We start from the raw sequence: 19,748 nt of genomic DNA, 5'->3' as shown, positions 1-19,748 counted from the left end.
TGAAACAAAACTTTTTAATGTTTGTCCACCTTGCTTCTACCCAATCCACAAAAAGAGAGAAAGGGCTCATTGCCATCATGTTCCCAAACCAACGTCACCTACAGAAGTACTTGTATGGCAGATCCCCTGGAGTGCCTTTATTCTGGACTCGTTTTCATTCATCCCACTTCTGAGGACCTCTGCAGAATCATATATTTCAGCTAATACATTTTGGATTCAAGTAAAAGTTGACACGCTGATCTTACAGCTGTCTGTCCTTCATAATTTCCACATAGCCTCTGTGAGATGCATTGGACTTTGACACATTACACCCTTCTGTAAACTCATGCTCACCTGAAGTACTTTCTGAAAGCCAATGTTTAGTATATTACAATACATCTGTTATAGCTGTACTGTGTTTAGTACATTACAATACAGCTGTTATATTTTAAAATATATGATTTTGATGAGTTAAGTAGATGTAGTTCAAAGCAAGTAGAAAAGGATATCCAGCTCCCATCAAGAATGATGGGAGCTAATGGTGCACATTAGTGATAAGTTAGGGCATTAAATATGTATGCCTTTAAGATTATGGTTTATGTTATGCTGCAGCTAATCGCAAATGATTGCATATTATGAATTACCACAGATGGAGAGAAGACATTATGAAGCATATTAAAAAACAGGTAGGAGAAAAAATACTGTCCACCACTACCACAGTGACATTAACAATGTTCTGAAAAGACAATTTGTTACCTCTTTGGTTGTTTCCAGGCCCACAGTTAACAGAAAGATCTGATATTCTGAAATTGCCACAGGTGCTTGGGTGCCTGTTGCACTGGGAAATAACAGAGGGATCTTTGGCTACAATTTGTTCCACAGTTGCTAGGATGTTTTTTTTCACGGCCTGTTCATTGCAGTCACCCTCATAGTACTGTAGTGAATCTCCTCTTCTGGACCCTGTGCGACGCCTGACTGTTAATAGTTCATATAACATGAGGTTAGTTAATAAAGATATGTCCAAAATGGTGCCATGATGCACAAAAGTGTTATGGAGTTTTCATATAATAGAGAGTAGAGTCCTGGCAAGTGCAAATGTATCACATTACTTAAACACAAGGCCACAACAGAAAGCAGCATGAGGGATTTATCAAAACCATAAATATACTGCTCAATTCTTGAATGAGGGGTAAAAATGTCATTTTGGTTTCACGTGTAAGACTCTAGCTCAAATAAAAAAGTAGCAATTTGTGATGGTTTATCACATACAACCTGACAGGAACAAATTTACAACCTGAGTAGCACACTGCCATTTCCGGTAACAGATCACAAACTTTCAGTGTTAACAGAGGGCTCTATGCAAAAAAAAAATTTTGCTCCACACTCTTGGTTTGAGCTTTCAGAAAGAAACTGGCCACGCTTTCTGTGTCATCTGCAATTGCTTACCATAGACAGATGACTGGGGACACCTCTGTTAGACCCTGTCTCCATCTATACGCCCCATTCAAATGATAAAACTATGTTTTGATGTTTAAAATTAATCCATCTGCAGATTAGATTAATTGCCTATGATGTCGCCAATCCCCAACAAGATACCTCTGTTTGATCCCCAAAGCCACGAAAGCCTCTGCTGGGGGTAGTACAGAGCTGCACCAGCCAAGCAAGAGTTCCAGAATGCACAAAACTCTAATAGCCGCTGAATGTGTAAATCAATAAGCTGTCAGTCATCAAGAGTGTTTAAGAAAGCTAATCCATTGAAGCTTTCAAGCCTGCTCACCTGTACAAGTCTCTGGCATGTGAGCCTTTGTCATTTGCCAGGCTTCATCCAAATGAAACCAACTTGTCCCAGACTGAGAAGGCTGGCAGAAAAACACTGACCCTGCTCTCCGATGGAAACCAGTGCTTTTCATGCAGAATGGTACACAAAACTGCCATTTGTCCATTCCACTGCCAGGATAAGATAACGTTCCACAAGCCAAAGACCCATCAGTGGGAGGTTGGGCAGTGCATGAAAGATCTGGCTCTACGAGCAATATAAAAACATATTAAAGTATGAAGTCCATTAGTATCACTGTAGTAGAAATACAGTAAGTAAACTGCCCACAAAGAAATACATGCTTGTAATTTTTTTTAAAACAGTTAAGTTCTTTACTGAATGATACCATTTTCAAGTGCTTAGGAGATCTGGGATGCTCAGAGTGGGTTATTTCTAGAACTCTTTGAAATTGTATGTTCAAAACTTTTTTTAATGAAACTTTTCCATTTTTCAAAACCAAGTACCTTCATGGAGTCTTCATTTTTTCCTCCAAGTTTTACTGGAAATGAAACTGAAAATATTAAACTTAAGACATTTCAAATGACAGCTATTCAGTTTTCTTGTTTGTTCCCCTTTGTGCCACTGTGTGCAGCAGAATGAAGCATATCTGGGACATGTTTCATTTTTCTTTTGTCATTTTGTCATTTTTCCAAAGTTGGAAAAGGGAACAATGTAGCAAAAGAAAAAAGAAAAAAATGTAACAGTGGGAAAAGCCTGGGGCATCGTTTTTTATAGCAGTCAGTACCAAAAAAATGGGGTGGGAGAGAAGGGAAAAGACATGCAAATTCAAAATTATTAAAATCAAAATTCAAATAAGAAAGAAAGAAAGAAAGAAAGAAAGAAAGAAAGAAAGAAAGAAAGAAAGAAAGAAAGAAAGAAAGAAAGAAAGAAAGAAAGAAAGCTCTGATTTGAATTCTACAAAAGGGAAACAAATTGATTTTTTTTTTGCAAAATTAGTTCCCCATCATTTGATTAGCTGTGAATCTAGTTTTACTGTGTGGCAGAGCAATGACTTGAACCAGACAGGATATTATATCAGCTCATTTAGTTGTGCATACTCACGAACAGCGATAGATGACAAAAGCAAAATACAGCTGATGGGCCAAATCCGCAGCTGGAATAAACTGGCATAAATAATGGCGCTAAACTGATTTACATCAGCTGAGGTGCTAGCTCTCTAACTCACATGTGTAACATGGCCCTTTCTATCTCCAGCAAACTCCTCTAAGTTCAGTGCCACTCCTCTAAGTTCAGTGCCACCAGTCACTTTCTCCATTACTGCTCTTCAACCATCTCCCAAATGTCTCTGGGAAGATGTTTTTAACTCTATTCAAACCCATTATATCCTTTGCTATGACCATGTGACTGTAATGGAGTCATGCAGTCACAATACAGGCGTCAATCAAAACTGTTTCAGAGTAGCAGCCGTGTTACTCTGTATCCGCAAAAAGAACAGGAGTACTTGTGGCACCTCAGAGACTAACAAATGTATTTGAGCATAAGCTTTCGTGAGCTACAGCTCACTTCATCGGATGTATTCCACTGAATGTATCCAATGAAGTGAGCTGTAGCTCACGAAAGCTTATGCTCAAATAAATCTGTTAGTCTCTAAGGTGCCACAAGTAATCAAAACTGTGTTGATGATGCTATGTCTGCTATCTGGGACTTAAGCGAAAGGGAGCTAATGAAACTTCAAAGCAATCTCTCACTCTAAATTCTTGCATTTCAAAGGATTTACTGTCTTTGAGACAATGGATACTGTCAACTCCCCATCAAGAGAGACAGTGTATATTGTTCACACTTAAGTGTACGTCCACTAAAGTATTTAACGACTTTAACTAACACCACTTGATATTGAAATAGGCGGATCTGGGTCTGTTTACCTCTTCTCCAGGGAGTTCATTCCCCATTTAAAAAAACTCTTAAAGCAATAAATGCATGCTATGTAGCTTGAACACTTTTGCTCCATGAATTTTAGTTAATATATAGTGCACAACCTTTAGTCAACCATGGTATTTCAACCTCTCTTGTTTACAGTGACACAAGAAGGGGATGCTGCCTTTCAGAGCACAATGTTTGCTCTGGCTTACACATTCCTGAGGAACCATTCCCCTAGGAATGTTTCATGGTTGGAGTATGTGGTGAAAGAAAGGAATCACAGTTATATAGGCCAGCCAGGGCTGACAGGAAAAATAGTATCATTTACTCTGTGTGTGTGTGTTAACCTATCAATTGCGTTCTTCTTCTGAATAAAATAAAACATGCTTTTGGCATCTTTCCTCACATCCCACAATACTTTATAAATAGCTCTGCACTATGCACACATACATATCTGACACATCACTAAGCAACAAGCCGTTGTTATACGGAGACAGAGAGTTGATTGCAGAATTAGACCTAGAAATATAGTCTGGTGATTAAAGACCAGGCATGCGCACAGCAGTTCCTGACTCTGCCACAGGGTTTCCTTACTTTAAACCTCTGTAAAATGGGCATAATGACACCCACCCATCTTTGTAAAGTACTTTGATATCTTTGAATATAAATCACTCTACATATGTGACATGTTCTTATTATTCAAAAAATTCTAGAGGATCTTAATATTTCAGCTAGACCCTAGGACCCAGAACAGTGTAGGGGAACCCCTCCCCACTCCCTTCTCTGGGGTCACTAGGATCCACATGGTGTATCCCCCTGTCCAGCCCTGTGGCCTCAGGGAAAACCACAGAGAGAACCCAGCCAGAGACTCCAGCCAGTAGAGCCAGTAGCAGCTAAAGCAGGGATAGCTGCACTGGTGGGGTAAGAGTATATGGGACCCAGCCAGGGCACTATACCCCCGCAGCCAAAACTGTGCAGAAGGGCCCCACACACTCTGGGGGCACCAGGAGCCAGCCAGAGATTCCAATCAGTCAGACCAGAAGCAACAAAAGCAGGGACCTTTTCCACCATTGGCCATTTCAATGAAATTTGTACGAAGTTCTGTCTTTCTTGGCCCTGTGTTCCAATCCCGCCCCTCCCCTCACTTCTCCTCTCCCCAGTCTTTTCACCTCAACTTCACTCCACACCTGCCCCTCCTTAACCCCTTCTCCCCTGACCTGTCTCCCTCGCCTTCCTTCTCTTCCATTTTGTTTCCATATAGCTGATCCCCTCCAAAGTAACCTGAGGATTCTCTGATGGTTTGTCTCCAGCTGACCCATGCTTCCCAGGAGCAGAAGGGGCAAAGGGCCCAAGACTGATATGGAGGCACAGAGCTCTTCCCAGCTGATAGCCCTGGGAGCAGAACTATGGCTTGTCCCACACAATGGACTGATCACTTTGTAGATATTCATGGAATTTTCCATTTCCCTCTACAATCCCTACAAATTTCAGAGTAGCAGCCGTGTTAGTCTGTATTCACAAAAAGAAAAGGAGTACTTGTGGTGCCTTAGAGACTAACCAATTTATTTGAGCATAAGCTTTCGTGAGCTACAGCTCACTTCATCAGATGCATACTGTGGAAAATACAGAAGATGTTTGTTTTTATACACACAAATCATGAAAAAATGGGTAAATAAAATATCAAATAAAATAAACACCCATTTTTTCATGATTTGCGTGTATAAAAACAAACATTTTCTGTATTTTCCACAGTATGCATCTGATGAAGTGAGCTGTAGCTCACGAAAGCTTATGCTCAAATAAATTGGCTAGTCTCTAAGGTGACACAAGTACTCCTTTTCTTTTTGCAAATCCCTACAAAGCCACCTCCCTGTTTACAAGAGGGGATGATCAGGCCCCATGTCACCATAATGACCTATACAAGCTGTCATTATGCAAGGCACTGCATTTAGCCGTATGCAGTGGAAATCTATCAACTGCATGAAAAAACTTGTACAGATACAGACAGACATCATCTTCCTTTCCAAATGCAAACAGATGGACATCGTACCAAAAGGATTGAAGGTAAAAAATCCATTACAATCTACATACCACACAGACTATGCTGACAGCTTGTGCCACACGCTCTCAAAGAAACTGCGGAACCACCTGATCAACATCCTCTACAGCAAACAGGGAAAGATTAAGAATGAGCTCTCAAAAATGGATACTCTCATAAAAAACCAACCTTCCACACAAACTTCCTCATGGCTGGACTTTACTAAAACTAGACAAGCCATTTACAACACACACTTTGCTTCTCTATACAAGATGAGTAATTGTAAATAGATATTTTGTCTTATATTCAGCTCATGTGCATTTAGTTGACAGAGAGAAGTGTTTGATAATTGAATTACTGTGCTTCCTCATTGAAGTCACTTCCTGATAAACAGCCAAAGTATTTTTTTAAAATAAATATGACATCTTGAATCATCTAGGCTGCTTGGCTGGACAGAGCTGGTGTGGTGTTATCATGGTACAACATTATGTGTTATAAGTTCTCTTCTAAATAGCAGAACAGAGTCCAACTAAAAACATCATGAATTTATTGTTCTGTTTTGGTATAATAATTTGTGGGAAAATAAAAACATGTAAACACAATTGCTCTAGTTCAACTCACATTAGTTTATAAATCCATTTAGTTAAACAGTGCAAACCCCCGGGTAGAGACTCTTATTTCAGTTTAAAACTGCCCTATTTCAATTTAGCTTAAACCAAATTCCTAATCAATTTAAGATAATCCAAAATAAACATAGTGTAAACTGAAATAAGAATGTCCACACAGTCTTTTGCACCAGTTTAAGTAAATCACTATTGAGTATAGTATTAGACCATAATTTAAACTACTTCAGTTTTCTTGTGAAAAATAAATCCTACAAAAGTTAGTGCATTTTTTGCATCCATCTCCTACTGCAATTTGTGGGGTAAGTGTAGCATTCTGCAATGACATGGGTATTTAACTGTCTCATCAAATTCTACAGCTATTGTGCAAGCTGTAGTTATGGGGAAGATCCCATCATGAAAGGGGAAAAGGGAAAGAAAAGGTAAGGTATGGAATATTTATGGAAAAGGGAGTACTCTTCTATTAATGTTATTTTTATATTAAAAATATGGCAAAAGAATAATAGCACTATACAATATACATCAGTAATATGTGCCCACACTTGGAGATTTGACAATAAAATCCTCATTCATGCCAGCACCAGCCATGAGGTTCCAGCAATTGCTAGTATTTGACCACCTTAATTAAGCCTGTCAAAGCCTGTTCTGCATTTGATCGATGGTAAGGAAGGTTTTACAAAATTCCTTAATATAGACACAGCAGAAATGACACACATGATTGTGGGGTTTTGTACAGTGAAACTGTTCACATCGTTATAAAACACAGATATTCAGTAAACATCTTTAATGCTCTCTCCCACCACGTTGATGAATCTTGCTGTTACATTATGGCTTCTAGGAGATCTCAAACAGGAAAAGTAATTTTCTATTTCTTCTTTCTTCCACCTCTAATGATCAAGTTGTCAGCACTGTGGCTTAAGTCAAATATCACTTGCATTTTCCTTTTCATTTAAAAATGTTAATCAATGGTAGCAAAAAATCTTTGTGCTTAAAATAGAGCAGTTTAATTTACAGTGAGACCTAAGAAACAACCTGGCTAATTTCAGAGAAGTCCTAATTATTTTTTTTAAAAATCCAAACCTTACTGACTAAAGAACTGGTATATCCATTTGCCATTGATCTTCATCAGGATCTTTCAAATGCCAGGACTTTTCTATACATAAAAATCGTGCTAATTTAACTAAATCATTAGAAACTGATATAGTAAAGGAGGTGCAACCCCCTTGTGGGGACATTCTTAAATCAGTTGAGAAAGCCTTATTTTCATTTAGCTTAAATCAATGTAAGGCACTCAAACCAATTTAAGATGGTCCACACAATGGTGATTGCACTGACTTAAATACATCAGTTTCTAAAACAGTTCAGCTAAAATCAGTACAATTGGTGCGTGTAGACAAGGCATTACTAATGGGTATAGAGAAGTAGCAGGAAGAGTGTTACCAGTTTTAACTTCATTTTGGAAAGCACCGTTTTCGGAAGTCAGTGCTGCAGGGAATCAGTGTCGGACAACAAGTGCTTTCTGAATATTTCAGTCCTTGGCTGACTACTTCTTAGCTGTAGCTCACATCTCAGGGAAACAGTGGTTGTCATTAAAAAGATTTTCCAACAGTTACCACAACTGTTTCCTGGTGTTAATGAAGACCTATCTACTGAGGCCAGCAGAGGATCTGGCCAACTGGCAACAAAATGTACTTGAAAGATATAAGAATGCAATTCTTATTACACCTAATATAATCACATCACTTGGTACATAGGACTTGATATGAACAGCAAAATATTCATGGTTTGGTGAACATCCAACTGTTTACAGGAAATATTACTGCCAAAGAGGTAGCATTAAAGCAAACAGCTCTATTTCTAATTTGTAAATCTAGTTAATAAAAGTTTTCAGGATCCTGATTGTTTTTCCTTTCTTAAACTTCAGTCAATAATAGCACTTACTTTTGATGGTAACTTTAAACTGGCAGGAGGCTTCATTTCCTGCTTCATCATGGGCGGTGTATTGCACTTGATGAGTTCCATACCGGAAGCAGGAGCCACTGGATATTGAAGCTATTGAAGTAAACACCCCACTGTTGTCGCTAATTTCAGGTTGTTCCCAGGTGACCTGTACTGGATCAGTCTCAGTGGTTATGGTGATGTCCCTTGGGCAATTTGTTATGGTTGGAGGAATTGTATCTGTGGAGTTCAAGGGAGACAATTAAAAACATGACAAGCTGGCACTTGCTGCGGCACAGCAAAAGGCTTGAATAATGCATTCTTGCTAGCAGTAAGTTGCAACCTGCTAAGCAATAAAGGCTATTTAAGGAGAGAGAAAGCAAAAGATAATGAATGATATTACCGAGAGAGCATTTGTTGCGCAATTAACTTTTGGAAACATTTCAGATCTAACTAGATTTATAAGCTGTTTTTGGTAGGAATGGGGTGACAATAGTGCAAACTGTGATTCTTCTCATACAACTGGGACTGTTCCTGTTATAGAAAACAGTTCAAAGTTTATTCTTCGTTGTGCACTAAATAACAGGATGCAAAAGCAAACACATATCAGACTGCACTAAGAGTCTTCTAGGTTTACTGTAGGTCTTTTGAACCACTTAAAAATCAAAAACTGTTGCAAGCATGCTCAAACCTTCATGGAAGTGCAGCAACCCTTTGTCCAATGTTGCAGGGATTTTCCTATCCTCCAAAGAGAGGAAAAGTCACCTTTTCTCAGTTCATCAGCCAAACGGACATGCCATGACATGGAGTTGGGGGCTGGGGCCATGGGACAAGGAGAAGAAGGGGAGGGATTTGTGTATGAAAGTTTTAGAAACCCACAAACAACAACAATAATTTGGTAAATTACCAAGCTAAAATAAAAAGATATCAGTTTGGTGCAAATTTTAGAGGACCCACTGAGGGGTTCATATCAGTTTAACTAAATTGAATTAGAAAATAAACTATCCAATGCGTAAAACATAGTTGTGTGTGTAGTCAAGTTCTAAGAATTAAAACTTTGGGCTAACACAGTAAATAGTGATACAATGAGGAAAGAGTCCTATATATTGTATGAAGGAAGGAAGAAATATTTTTCATACCCAGAAAAATATTTAAAATAATGTAATGTACATAAATTCTTACCTACGCCTCTATTATCAATGTTATTAGGGTTAGAATTCTATATTCACCTGGATCACCAGAGGTGGCCCCCATGATGGTCTTTGGTTGGAGCTTGGAACTCAGAGTCAGGAGACTCCCACTGGCTTTAGAGGGAGTTATTGTATACAGCTAAATCCTGTGCAACTCTTCAGTAAGTTAAAGCAACATTTTAGTGCACCCTTGCAATACACCCTTTCAATCCCACAAACCCCAGGTTGCATAGGCATCACTGAGGACAGTGCTTGGCCCATGGCTCTTAACTCTTACAGCTATACTTAGAACACACTAAGACCAGACACTCTAAGAATATGACAATTCCCAGTATAACAAAGTTAAGTCACTGAGTTATTCTACTAGAGTAAAGATAATAGGCAGCATGTGCTTTTCCTACCCAAGGGTAATTTGCATTTCTTTTAAATAAATTTCCAATTGTAATTAAAACTGGAGGCTAAAGGGAGCAGGGAGGAAAGTTCTGTTCACATTTTTTGATGCAATCTGTGATATCATCCAGATTCTAGGCCACCACCATACCATTTAGATGCTTATAACTTCAAAAATATATTTTAAAAATTGTACACACGATCTAGCACACAAAAAGCAAAAGTGTTCAAATCACCCTCATGAAAAAATTACAAGACACCTGTTTGCCGGTACTAAATAATTTTTAGGCTATTTGGCAATATTTCAATTTATTTTTAAAAACTCCTTGTAAATATGTGACTGAACAAGAAAAATTTAATTTAAAACAAATGTTCACCTCACTAATGATCATTTCTTCTCTCTCTTTTTTTCCTCTCTCTTTCTAACTTTCTAGGGCAAAAGTTCACAAAGAGCAGGGCTCTTCCATCTGTTTACAAGCTGCCTGTCAGTTCTTAGACTCTGAGCAACTTCCCTGCCAGTTTACAAAGTTTTGGCTGCAAAAATTCTCTTGTTCTGAGAAAAGAGATGATGTGCCTTTATGAATAATTGACTTTTTGTAACCTTGATCTAATCCTAACAGAAAATCATCATCCCCAACATAATAGTGATCACAGGGCTTATTTGAAAAGATTATTATGTCAATATCACTATTTGTTTTTGTTTTTTTTTGGTAACACTTAACAGCCCCATGTAGGTTTAGGACAACATGGTGGTAGATGCTGTATAAACACAGAAGAATACATTGTCTCTGCCCCAGGGAGCTTACAATCTGATCAGAACATAGAGTATAACAGATGATAAATAAATAAGTACAATCAGCTATCCCTGACTGGTTTCAGAGTAGCAGCCGTGTTAGTCTGTGTCCGCAAAAAGAAAAGGAGTACTTGTGGCACCTTAGAGACTAACACATTTATTTGAGCATAAGCTTTCATGAGCTACAGCTCACTTCATCAGATGCATGCAGTGGAAAATACAGTGGGGAGATTTTATATACACAGAGAATAGGAAACAGTGGGTGTTACCATACACACTGTAATGAGAGTGATCAGGTAAGGTGAGCTATTACCAGAAGGAGAGGAAAAAAAACATTTGGAGTGATAATCAAGGTGGGCCATTTCCAGCAGTTGACAAGAATGTGTGAGGAACAGCCCCGGGGGGGGGGAATAAACGTGGGGAAATAGTTTTACTTTGTGTAATGACACATCCACACCCAGTCTTTATTCAAGCCTAATGTAATGGTGTCCAGTTTGCAAGTTAATTCCAAGTCAGCAGTCTCTTATTGGAGTCTGTTTTTTGAAGTTTTTTTGTTGAAGAATTTAAACTTTTAGGTCTGTAATCGAGTGACCAGACTGTTATTCATGCAAGTTCATCTGTAGTTGGTTGATATCTTCTCGCCCCCAAGACAGAAGAGGGTCAGAAGCAAGGATTTGCAAGATGAGAAGAAGCAAGTTGATTCTTATGGATCACCTGAGGGAGATGTTCCATGTGGAGAGGGAAAAATGGAGACATTTGTGGGAATAGCAAACTAATGGCCATGCAGGGCTAGGATCTTCACTGAACAGAGGGGGGAAAACATGGTTAGAGCCAAGGATATAAAAGTAAAGTGGGGACACTTTGTAAATGGCTTTGAAGACAAGGACAAAATATTTAAACTTGTGATGGAAAACAGGGACTCAGATGGAAGATTCATAAGGTGAGGTGGGAAAGATGTGGTCAGAGTGATGGGCAAGGTAAAAGATTTTAGCTGCTATGTTTTGTATGAACTGGATTGTGATTGTTAGGGAGGCCAGAGAGGGAGACATTACAGTAATCAAAATGTGAAACTATGAGGGTCAGATTCTAGCAATTCACTCTGTGAAACCAGCAGCTACAATATAATACAATGCCAGCACTGTAGTGGTAAGTAGCTCGACCTCATTAGACAGAGAACAACTTCAAAAATAAGGTCCTAAACGACTGTGTAAAAGTAACCATTGAGTGCTCTCTATCAGAGTGTAATCATGTTTGATTGATGAATCGTGTAACCATGAGTATATTTTAGGACAGATACACTATGTTGTAGATTTTTTCTTTGAGACTCAGGGAAATGTTTCGCATTTTAGTACAGAAATGATTACATTGTTTATGAACATCAGGATATGAATCACCTCAAAAATAGCTTTCTCCAGTGTACAGCATCTGTGCAAAAATAGTTTGTTGTTGAAATGTTCAGGAAAAATGTTCTGAAAGGCCTTGGGCCAAATGTTGCACTGATTTACACCCCATTACCTCGTTGATTGGCATGGGGTTTGAGTCAGCACAAATTCAATCCTGTGTTTAGATTTGGTTTATATTTGTGCCCATTAGGTACCACCCAAAACGCCCATCTAATCCTAGATATACCTGTGTCAAATCCATCACAGTACATGTATTTATTTATAAAAAATCCCGCAAACACTGTACATTGTCTAGGGCTACAGACAGAACCTTCCCAATACCATGAAGTGTCTTAAGCTCCAAGCCTTGTGATTTCTGAGGGCAGAATCCCATTGACTTCGCTTGGGCTTTTCCATGCAGGCACATAATGCAGGACTGGGGACTTATTCTTCAAGTAGTGCCATTGGTTTCAGTGGAACTAGTGCACTAAGGTACCACTGAATGTCATGGTGGTAGAATCTGGCCTGTAGACATTTCAACCACTGATTTTTAGACTTTGTACATCTTTTCAAGTATTTTAGGTGTGCTTTTCTTAACATGTAGGTTTACTTAAAGAGAAGTTGATCTGAATTTTAACTTGATACCCCACTTACCAGGAAAAGTTACTATATTGCATTCAGAATTTTTCTCTGAATTGGCTACATCCTAAATAGCAACTATATATACTGTAATAATATTGTGAATGTAGTCTATTTACAAAGATTGTTTTCTGAAATCACATTCAAATATGGCTTTGAAGGACAGTTCTGATAGAATTTGGTGAATGAAAGTTTTCACCACCAGCAACTGGGGCAGCAAAATCACATCCTCATGGACCCATAAAGAAGCAAAGCATCCTTAATTTTAGCTTAAAATTTTTAACAACATTTAAAGGCAAACATGACTAGTTGTAAAGCACAAAGCAGTGATTTCATGCTGCTGTGTTAGCAGACCAATACTTGTATTTGTCAGAAGGCACTGGATCTAAGTTGTTTTTCCCATTCTTTCATTTTGACCTGGATTTGTCTCATCATCAGACAACACTGAACATTTTACCTCTGAATTTTTCATCTTAATTTAGGACTGTAATTGATATCAGATACAAATCTAGTGGGAGCCAGTTGACAGAGAGATTAATAAGAGCAAACTAAGCTGTAAAAACACAGTTCCAAGGGTACCTTGTGAATTATGATTTTAATAACAGACCTGTAATGTGAAAAATAGACACTTCTCAAATCTCATAGTTTATCTCTGAGACGCGTTATTTTTCTTTGTTAAATACACTTGATTTCTGATGTCATTTGGGCAAAAAATAACCCCGCCCAAACTATACCTATTCATTTCAAAAGAGACTCAGGCCACCTCAGCATTTTGTTAATAGGGTCCAGAAGAGTTCTTTGAGGTTGAACAACATAAAATGTGCATTGAGGTTCAACACTCTCCTCTCCTCATGCTGTTACTCTAAGGAAGGAGAGCCCTTTTTCATTAACTCTGATCAGTGTTTTTCATGGCCTTCTCAAACAAAAGAATAGACGTCACATAAAAATAATAATTGACATTGTCATATTTTGGTTTTATCCATCTGTCACTGACTAAAATTTTCAAAAGACATCTAAGTGACTCAGGAGCCAAAAGTACTTTAGGAGGCACTTTGGAGCCTCAGTCTCGAAAGTGGAGACTCCTATGTGCCAAAAGAATGAGGAGGACTTGTGGCACTTAGAGACTAACGAATTTATTTGAGCATAAGCTTTCATGGGCTAAAGCCCACTTCATCAGATGCATGTAGTGGAAAATACAGTAGGAAGATTATATATATACAGAGAACATGAAAAAATGGGTGTTGCCATACCAACTCTAACGAGACCAATCAATTAAGCTGGGCTATTATCAGCAGGAGAAAAAAAGCTTTTGTAGTGATAATCAGGATGGACCATTTCAAACAGTTAACAAGAAGGCGTGAGTACCAGTAAGGGGGAAATTAGCACGGGGAAATAGTTTTTAATTAGTGTAATGACTCATCCACTCCCAGTCTTTATTCAAGCCTAATTTAATGGTGTCCAGTTTGCAAATTAATTCCAGTTCTGCTGTTTCTCATTGGAGTCTGTTTCTGAAGTTTTTTTGTTGAATAATTGTGACTTTTAGGTCTGTAATTGAATGTCCAGGGAGGTTGAAGTGTTCTCCAACTGGTTTTTGAAAGCTATAATTCTTGACGTCTGATTTGTGTCCATTTATTCTTTTGCATAGAGACTGTCCAGTTTGACCAATGTACATGGCAGAGGGGCATTGCTGGCACATGATGGCATATATCACATTGGTAGATGTGCAGGTGAATGAGCCTCTGATAGCGTGGCTGATGTGATTAGGTCCTATGATGGTGTCCCTTGAATAGATCTGTGGGCAGAGTTGGCAACAGGCTTTGCTGCAAGGATAGGTTCCTGGGTTAGTGCTTTTGTTGTATTTTGTTGTATGGTGCGTGGTTTCCGGTGAGTATTTACTTCAGGTTGGGGTCTGTCTGTAAGCAAGGACTGGCCTGTCTCCCAAGATCTGTGGGCTACGAGTCAAAGTCACTTTTGAAATGGCACTTAGTACTCTCGAAGCTAGGCTCCTAGCTTGAGATGGGGCTCCCAGGACTTCCAGGGTCCTTGCCACAGAGTTGGGAACCTGGAAATCCTAGGACCAGCTCTCAGCATCCATGATTCTGGGGCAGCCTCTCCATGAAGAATGGCCCTGGCTGGGGACTCCAAGGCATCCAGAATCCAGGGCTGGTGGAGCAGGGAACCTACCAGTGCCAAGAGATCCAGATCCAGCTCCAGCTGGGGTTCTGGGAGCTGTAAGGCTGTCTTCTGGGGATTCGGGAGCCTACCTACCAACAGAGGCCAGGCTCTAGCTGGAGTACTGGGGGGCTGGCAGGCTCCCTATCCCAGAGGCCCGGCTCCAGTTCCTCAAGTTTTGTTGGAAAATATTCAAGGAGCTCTAGTAAGATGAAGAGAAGGGGAGAGTGATCAACAATACCAAGGGCAGTGCAAGTTTAAATATGGTAAGGCTGGCCTTGAAATCTAGCCAGGGAAATGATCCTTAAATTATTATAGCAGTTTCACTGGGGTGGACAGAACAGGTGCCTTTGCTCCGTGATTCAATATTTTCAATTTAATTTACCCTTAGTTTCCTCTTCTATAATATGAGGACATGATACTTACCCACCCTGTAAAAATCTTTGATAACTATGGAAGGAAATATTATACATGCATTACTCTTTATTTTTCTCCATCCATACTCACACACACACAATCTCAATACATGCCAACAAAGAAAATCCCTAACATGCACACAATTACACAACATTTCCACTGTTTTCTTGATCCAATTTATCTAACTTTACTTCAGTGAAGAAGGTTGGTGATGACTATCTAGCTGAATGACTGGTGACAAACGACATCCTCAACAACATGAGAATGAATCACCTCTGATCTTGGATATCTGTTGGTTTTGAATGTTACTTGTGGTAATTTCCTCTGCTACGTTCATCAAAGAACTTGGGAGTTCATTCAGGAAAGCAAAATTACAGCTATTCATTTGGAATCATTTCTTGCCTTGTAGTGCATAGGCCAATTACACTCATCTTTATTTCTTCATACTACGAGATCATTTTCAAAGCTACGCTTAGCTTGGCACTTTCACAAACATTTTTGTTTTCTTAACATTTCCCTGTTTACTTCTTCCATAAATTGCTTTTGGTTAGTACTTTTCCGCTAACTGGCAAATCAACAAAAAAACAACAATATTCTGTAGCAGAAAGATGAGAAAGCCATGCAGCCACTCACTGGAAAAAGCTAGAGGGCCCAATTTTGGAACTCATTGGTGAGAACTTCCTAAAACTATTAATCCCATTGGCTCTAGTAACCATGCAGCTATTTTCTTGAATGATTGTTCATCAACACAGTAAGGATTACATAGTTGGGTCCAAAATGTACAGGTTCAGATCAGCTTGAGCTTTAAGAACACCACCAAAATATTGTAGAACATATAATAAAATGGCAAGAGTAGGCAACAGTGCCTTATATTCAGCTCCTGCTGAGAAGTGATAGTGACTTCTGTGGCAACTGAACCAATTCACATGACCTTAGTTGTTAATGAGGTCCTGGGTTAATTTGAATGATAAAATCCTAGGAAATAAAATTGGATATGATGTATTTTACTTTTGCAGTGACTGTATTTTAAATATCCCATATGAACACAAAAGTAATAGACGTATTTTATCACTTAAAAAAACCCATGCTTCATAGCTATGTCACCATATCTATTAAATAAAGACATGATTGCTTTTCATGTGGTTTTGATTAATATCACAGCTCCAAATTGTCAGGCGTGTTAGCAAGATTTTTCTCATTTTTCTGGATTGTACAAAGAGTCAACACATTTTGAGCTATGTGGAACACTTTGAGCAGAAGCAACATGGTGAGCCACCAGTCACCAGCAATCACCAGTGTAGCAGTGGTCAAAGCACACAATTAAGACTCAAACATTTCTTTTCTACAGATATTCTATGCAACATCCTCATGATTAAGATTTATAGACTTGGAAGATTGGACATGTTACTCACCTGCACGCCATTCTGCTTTTGGGTACGTGGTGTACAGAACTATGTTAGTTGAGTACATCTAGCTAGCACATATTTGTGCACCAGGGAAGAATCCTGCGCATGATCAAGAATCCCTGTGTGCTATTCACTTTTCACCATCTGGCCCCAGAACAATACAAGATTGATTCCGAGTATATATGCACGTATGTATTGCAGTTCAGAAGAGGAACATGAGAAGGAGCAGGACAGTTATCTCCCAGCTGAAATAATATAGTAACCTTCCCATTGTATAATGGAGCAATAAACATGGACAGATCAATTTCAGAGGTGACTAGATTTTAATACTTAAATCTACAAGAACTAATATCAATTATTCTGGATACCAAAATAAACAATCCTACTGTACAGAAAAATGAGGCATCCTCTTACCCTGTGTAAATAAATTAAAAAAACTTTCACAAAGCTTATCACTTTTGCCCTAAATTTGAGCTTCACAACATGTCTTGACTTCAATTGCAGTTGGATTTTGGTGTTGTTGCCACCTGGGGAAGATTTTCAAAAGTGCCTAAGGTATTTAAAAGCACATATCTCAATGACATTCAGGAAAGCTGAAAGTCAGTGCAACTTGTATTCCTAAATCATTTAGGCCCTTTTAAAACCCCCTCTCTTATATCTTATATTTATTTGCATGACAACAAAAATTATTTTATTATTTCAAATTATTTCATAATATTTTATGTACATCCACAGAACTTAATTTTCACATCATGCACTCCAGCTCAAGGCATTTAGGATGTAAACTGAAAAGCATTTTTTTCAATTAATCAAACTGTCCAAGCACAAGTGTTGGCTTAAACCTGGATTTTACAATCTTCATGTTAGTCCTGACGTTCAACCACAACAAACTCAAAATATGTACTCCAAACCCACAGGAGGAAAAAAGAAGTTTGAAACAAAAATGCTTTTAAGTTGATGAATTTATTAGATGAGGGACGATGAGGCTGGGTTTTACATCTGCCAAACCTCATTGATGGGAATTTGATTTTGCAAAACTACAATCAGAAGTGTTTAGGATCCAGGATCTAATTTATCTGAATCATCACCAGATTCACAGCTGGTTTAGATCTGTGTAGCTCCTTTTAAGTCAACCAATTTACACTAGATGATGACCTGGACCATAAAGTTTCTGGATTTAAAAAAAAAATAGTCCGCTTTTGTCCAATGTCTGTCACTTTCTCAGTAAAGTTGTGCAGTCAGAAGGAAATATTACCCGGTTGCTGTGATTTCTTTGGTCGTTTAATTTTCATAGCTGTAGCTCCACGTCCCTCTGCATGAGCTGTGTAGATCTCTGGAGACTTTTTCTGATTATCTGTAAGGGCAAAAGAGTTTAAAATTTCATGAAGATCCCTCCAGGACGGCACATCGCATAGAAAAACTCTTCAAGGAAATGTCAAAGATGAACTTTCTTTTCATGTTACACAATAATGTGTACTCTAGAGTATATTATCTGGAACATAATTAGGAACCTTTGAACTCAAAGGGAAAAGTTGCAGAAAGTTAAAAGTAGCAGACATAGTGAAAACAAATTTTAAATTTGATCTTACTGGCGTCCTATACACAGAACTCTTCGTCTCTACAGCCACTGTCCTTGGCCTCTCTCTACTGATTTAGGCATTGTGCTGCACTTAGCTTATACCTTGTTTCTATCCTGTTAAGCTTTGTTCTAACCCAACCTTTTCCCTCAATACAATTATTGGTGCTAAACATTAACAAACGTTGGCCTCAGTCCTGCAATTCCCAACACATCAGAGTGGCCCTGACTTCAAAAATAGCTCTCCTAATGTAAATTTTAGGATTGGGGACTTGGTTTATTTTTCACCCCTAAACAATTTGCTCATAAAAGGCTGAAAGCTCAAAGATTTGGGTAATTATTTAATGGGATAAGTTTGGCTAAGATAATGTGATAAATAGAAAGTAAACGGTGGATGCCTGTGTCTTTTGATAATTATACTTCCATCCTCAAGTTAGACAAAATTACCTAAATTACCCAAATACCTATGTCAAATCAACTTTATTAAGGTTGCAAAGGCAAGCACACAAAAGTAAGGAAATGCCAGAATTAAGGTTGTGTATTGTTAAAAACAAACAACAATTTTAGATTAGTCAGATATGTAATGGGAAGCCCTGAATGCCCACTCTTACAATAGGGTTCAAAGGAGTTAGGCTGGAGTCATGGGCTGACAGAGACGGGGAATGAGAGAAAATGGTAACAAAGACGTAAGCGAGAGCAGAGATGTGGACAAAGCACAAGTAGCTAATAAAGGGATTCAAGGACAGCAGTGCAATGCTTGGAGCAGCAGATGAGGATGAAGACCTCACAGCAGCATTCTGGTTGTCTGAATATTTTCATTTTTAGGTGTAAGCTTTTACTCGTGTTTTACCATTTTAAGAGAATGTTTACGTGTTCTGCTTTCAGTGAATTACATCAAACTAATAAAAATAGCTTGCTAGTCGACAGAAAGAAAGCTGAAAAATAGCTAGTGGCCACATGGAGCTTGCAGGCTTATAAGGTCCATCTACAGTAACTGTCACAGAAAATTAGTTGCTCAAGATACTCATTTCAGAATGGGTAAATCTCAAACGCTATAGGATGGATAGACATGACTATTAAATATGTACTTAGGCAATATTGGAGGAGGGGTGCATGGAGAGTGAATAAAACCCATTGTAGTGTAGAAGGAGACCCACAAGCACACATGAAGATGTACTTGTATTGTTATTTAATCCAAACAATGCAGCACAAATTATCTGCTAGATATTTATTAGAGTTACTGGAGGAGTGCTTATTTAACTGTTGGGTGGGAAGTGATAACTTCTTGGCTGCTAAAGTTTTAAGTTTATGTATGAAAGAGTGAAGGGTTTTTTACTTATAATTTTTTTTAATTTTTCCAAATGCAAGAAATATACCAAAATACCAGATTCATCATAATGCACAAAGTAAATAAAGAGGGTTAGTATAAAGGGAGGGTAGGGCAAACGACATATCTATCTTCAGGGCCCATGTAAATCACAGACCACTAAAAGGTCAGCGCAAATTGCTTT

The 19,748-nt window shown here is 38.5% G+C and overlaps 1 protein-coding gene across 3 annotated transcripts in view; it reads right to left on the bottom strand.

Moving 5' to 3' along the window:
- Positions 1–19,748, bottom strand: part of LOC311528500 (hyalin-like) — a 94,274-nt gene that overhangs the window by 7,483 nt on the left and 67,043 nt on the right. For 2 of the 3 annotated variants that reach the window (XM_084643592.1, XM_084643594.1), the window contains exons 3-6: positions 17,917–18,015; positions 8,276–8,512; positions 1,757–2,002; positions 736–954 (exon numbers count right to left, since the gene is read on the bottom strand). In XM_084643592.1, the coding sequence (XP_084499718.1) occupies positions 736–954; positions 1,757–2,002; positions 8,276–8,512; positions 17,917–18,015 (801 nt within the window). The remainder of the gene's footprint in view (positions 1–735; positions 955–1,756; positions 2,003–8,275; positions 8,513–17,916; positions 18,016–19,748) is intronic. The other variant, XM_084643593.1, reaches the window with a different exon arrangement.

This window comes from Lepidochelys olivacea, assembly GCF_965140295.1.
Source record: "Lepidochelys olivacea isolate rLepOli2 genome assembly, chromosome: 11".
Taxonomy (NCBI): Eukaryota; Metazoa; Chordata; order Testudines; family Cheloniidae; genus Lepidochelys; species Lepidochelys olivacea.
Note: the sequence above shows the minus strand (reverse complement) of the source record. Positions and strands in the feature narration are given on the sequence as shown.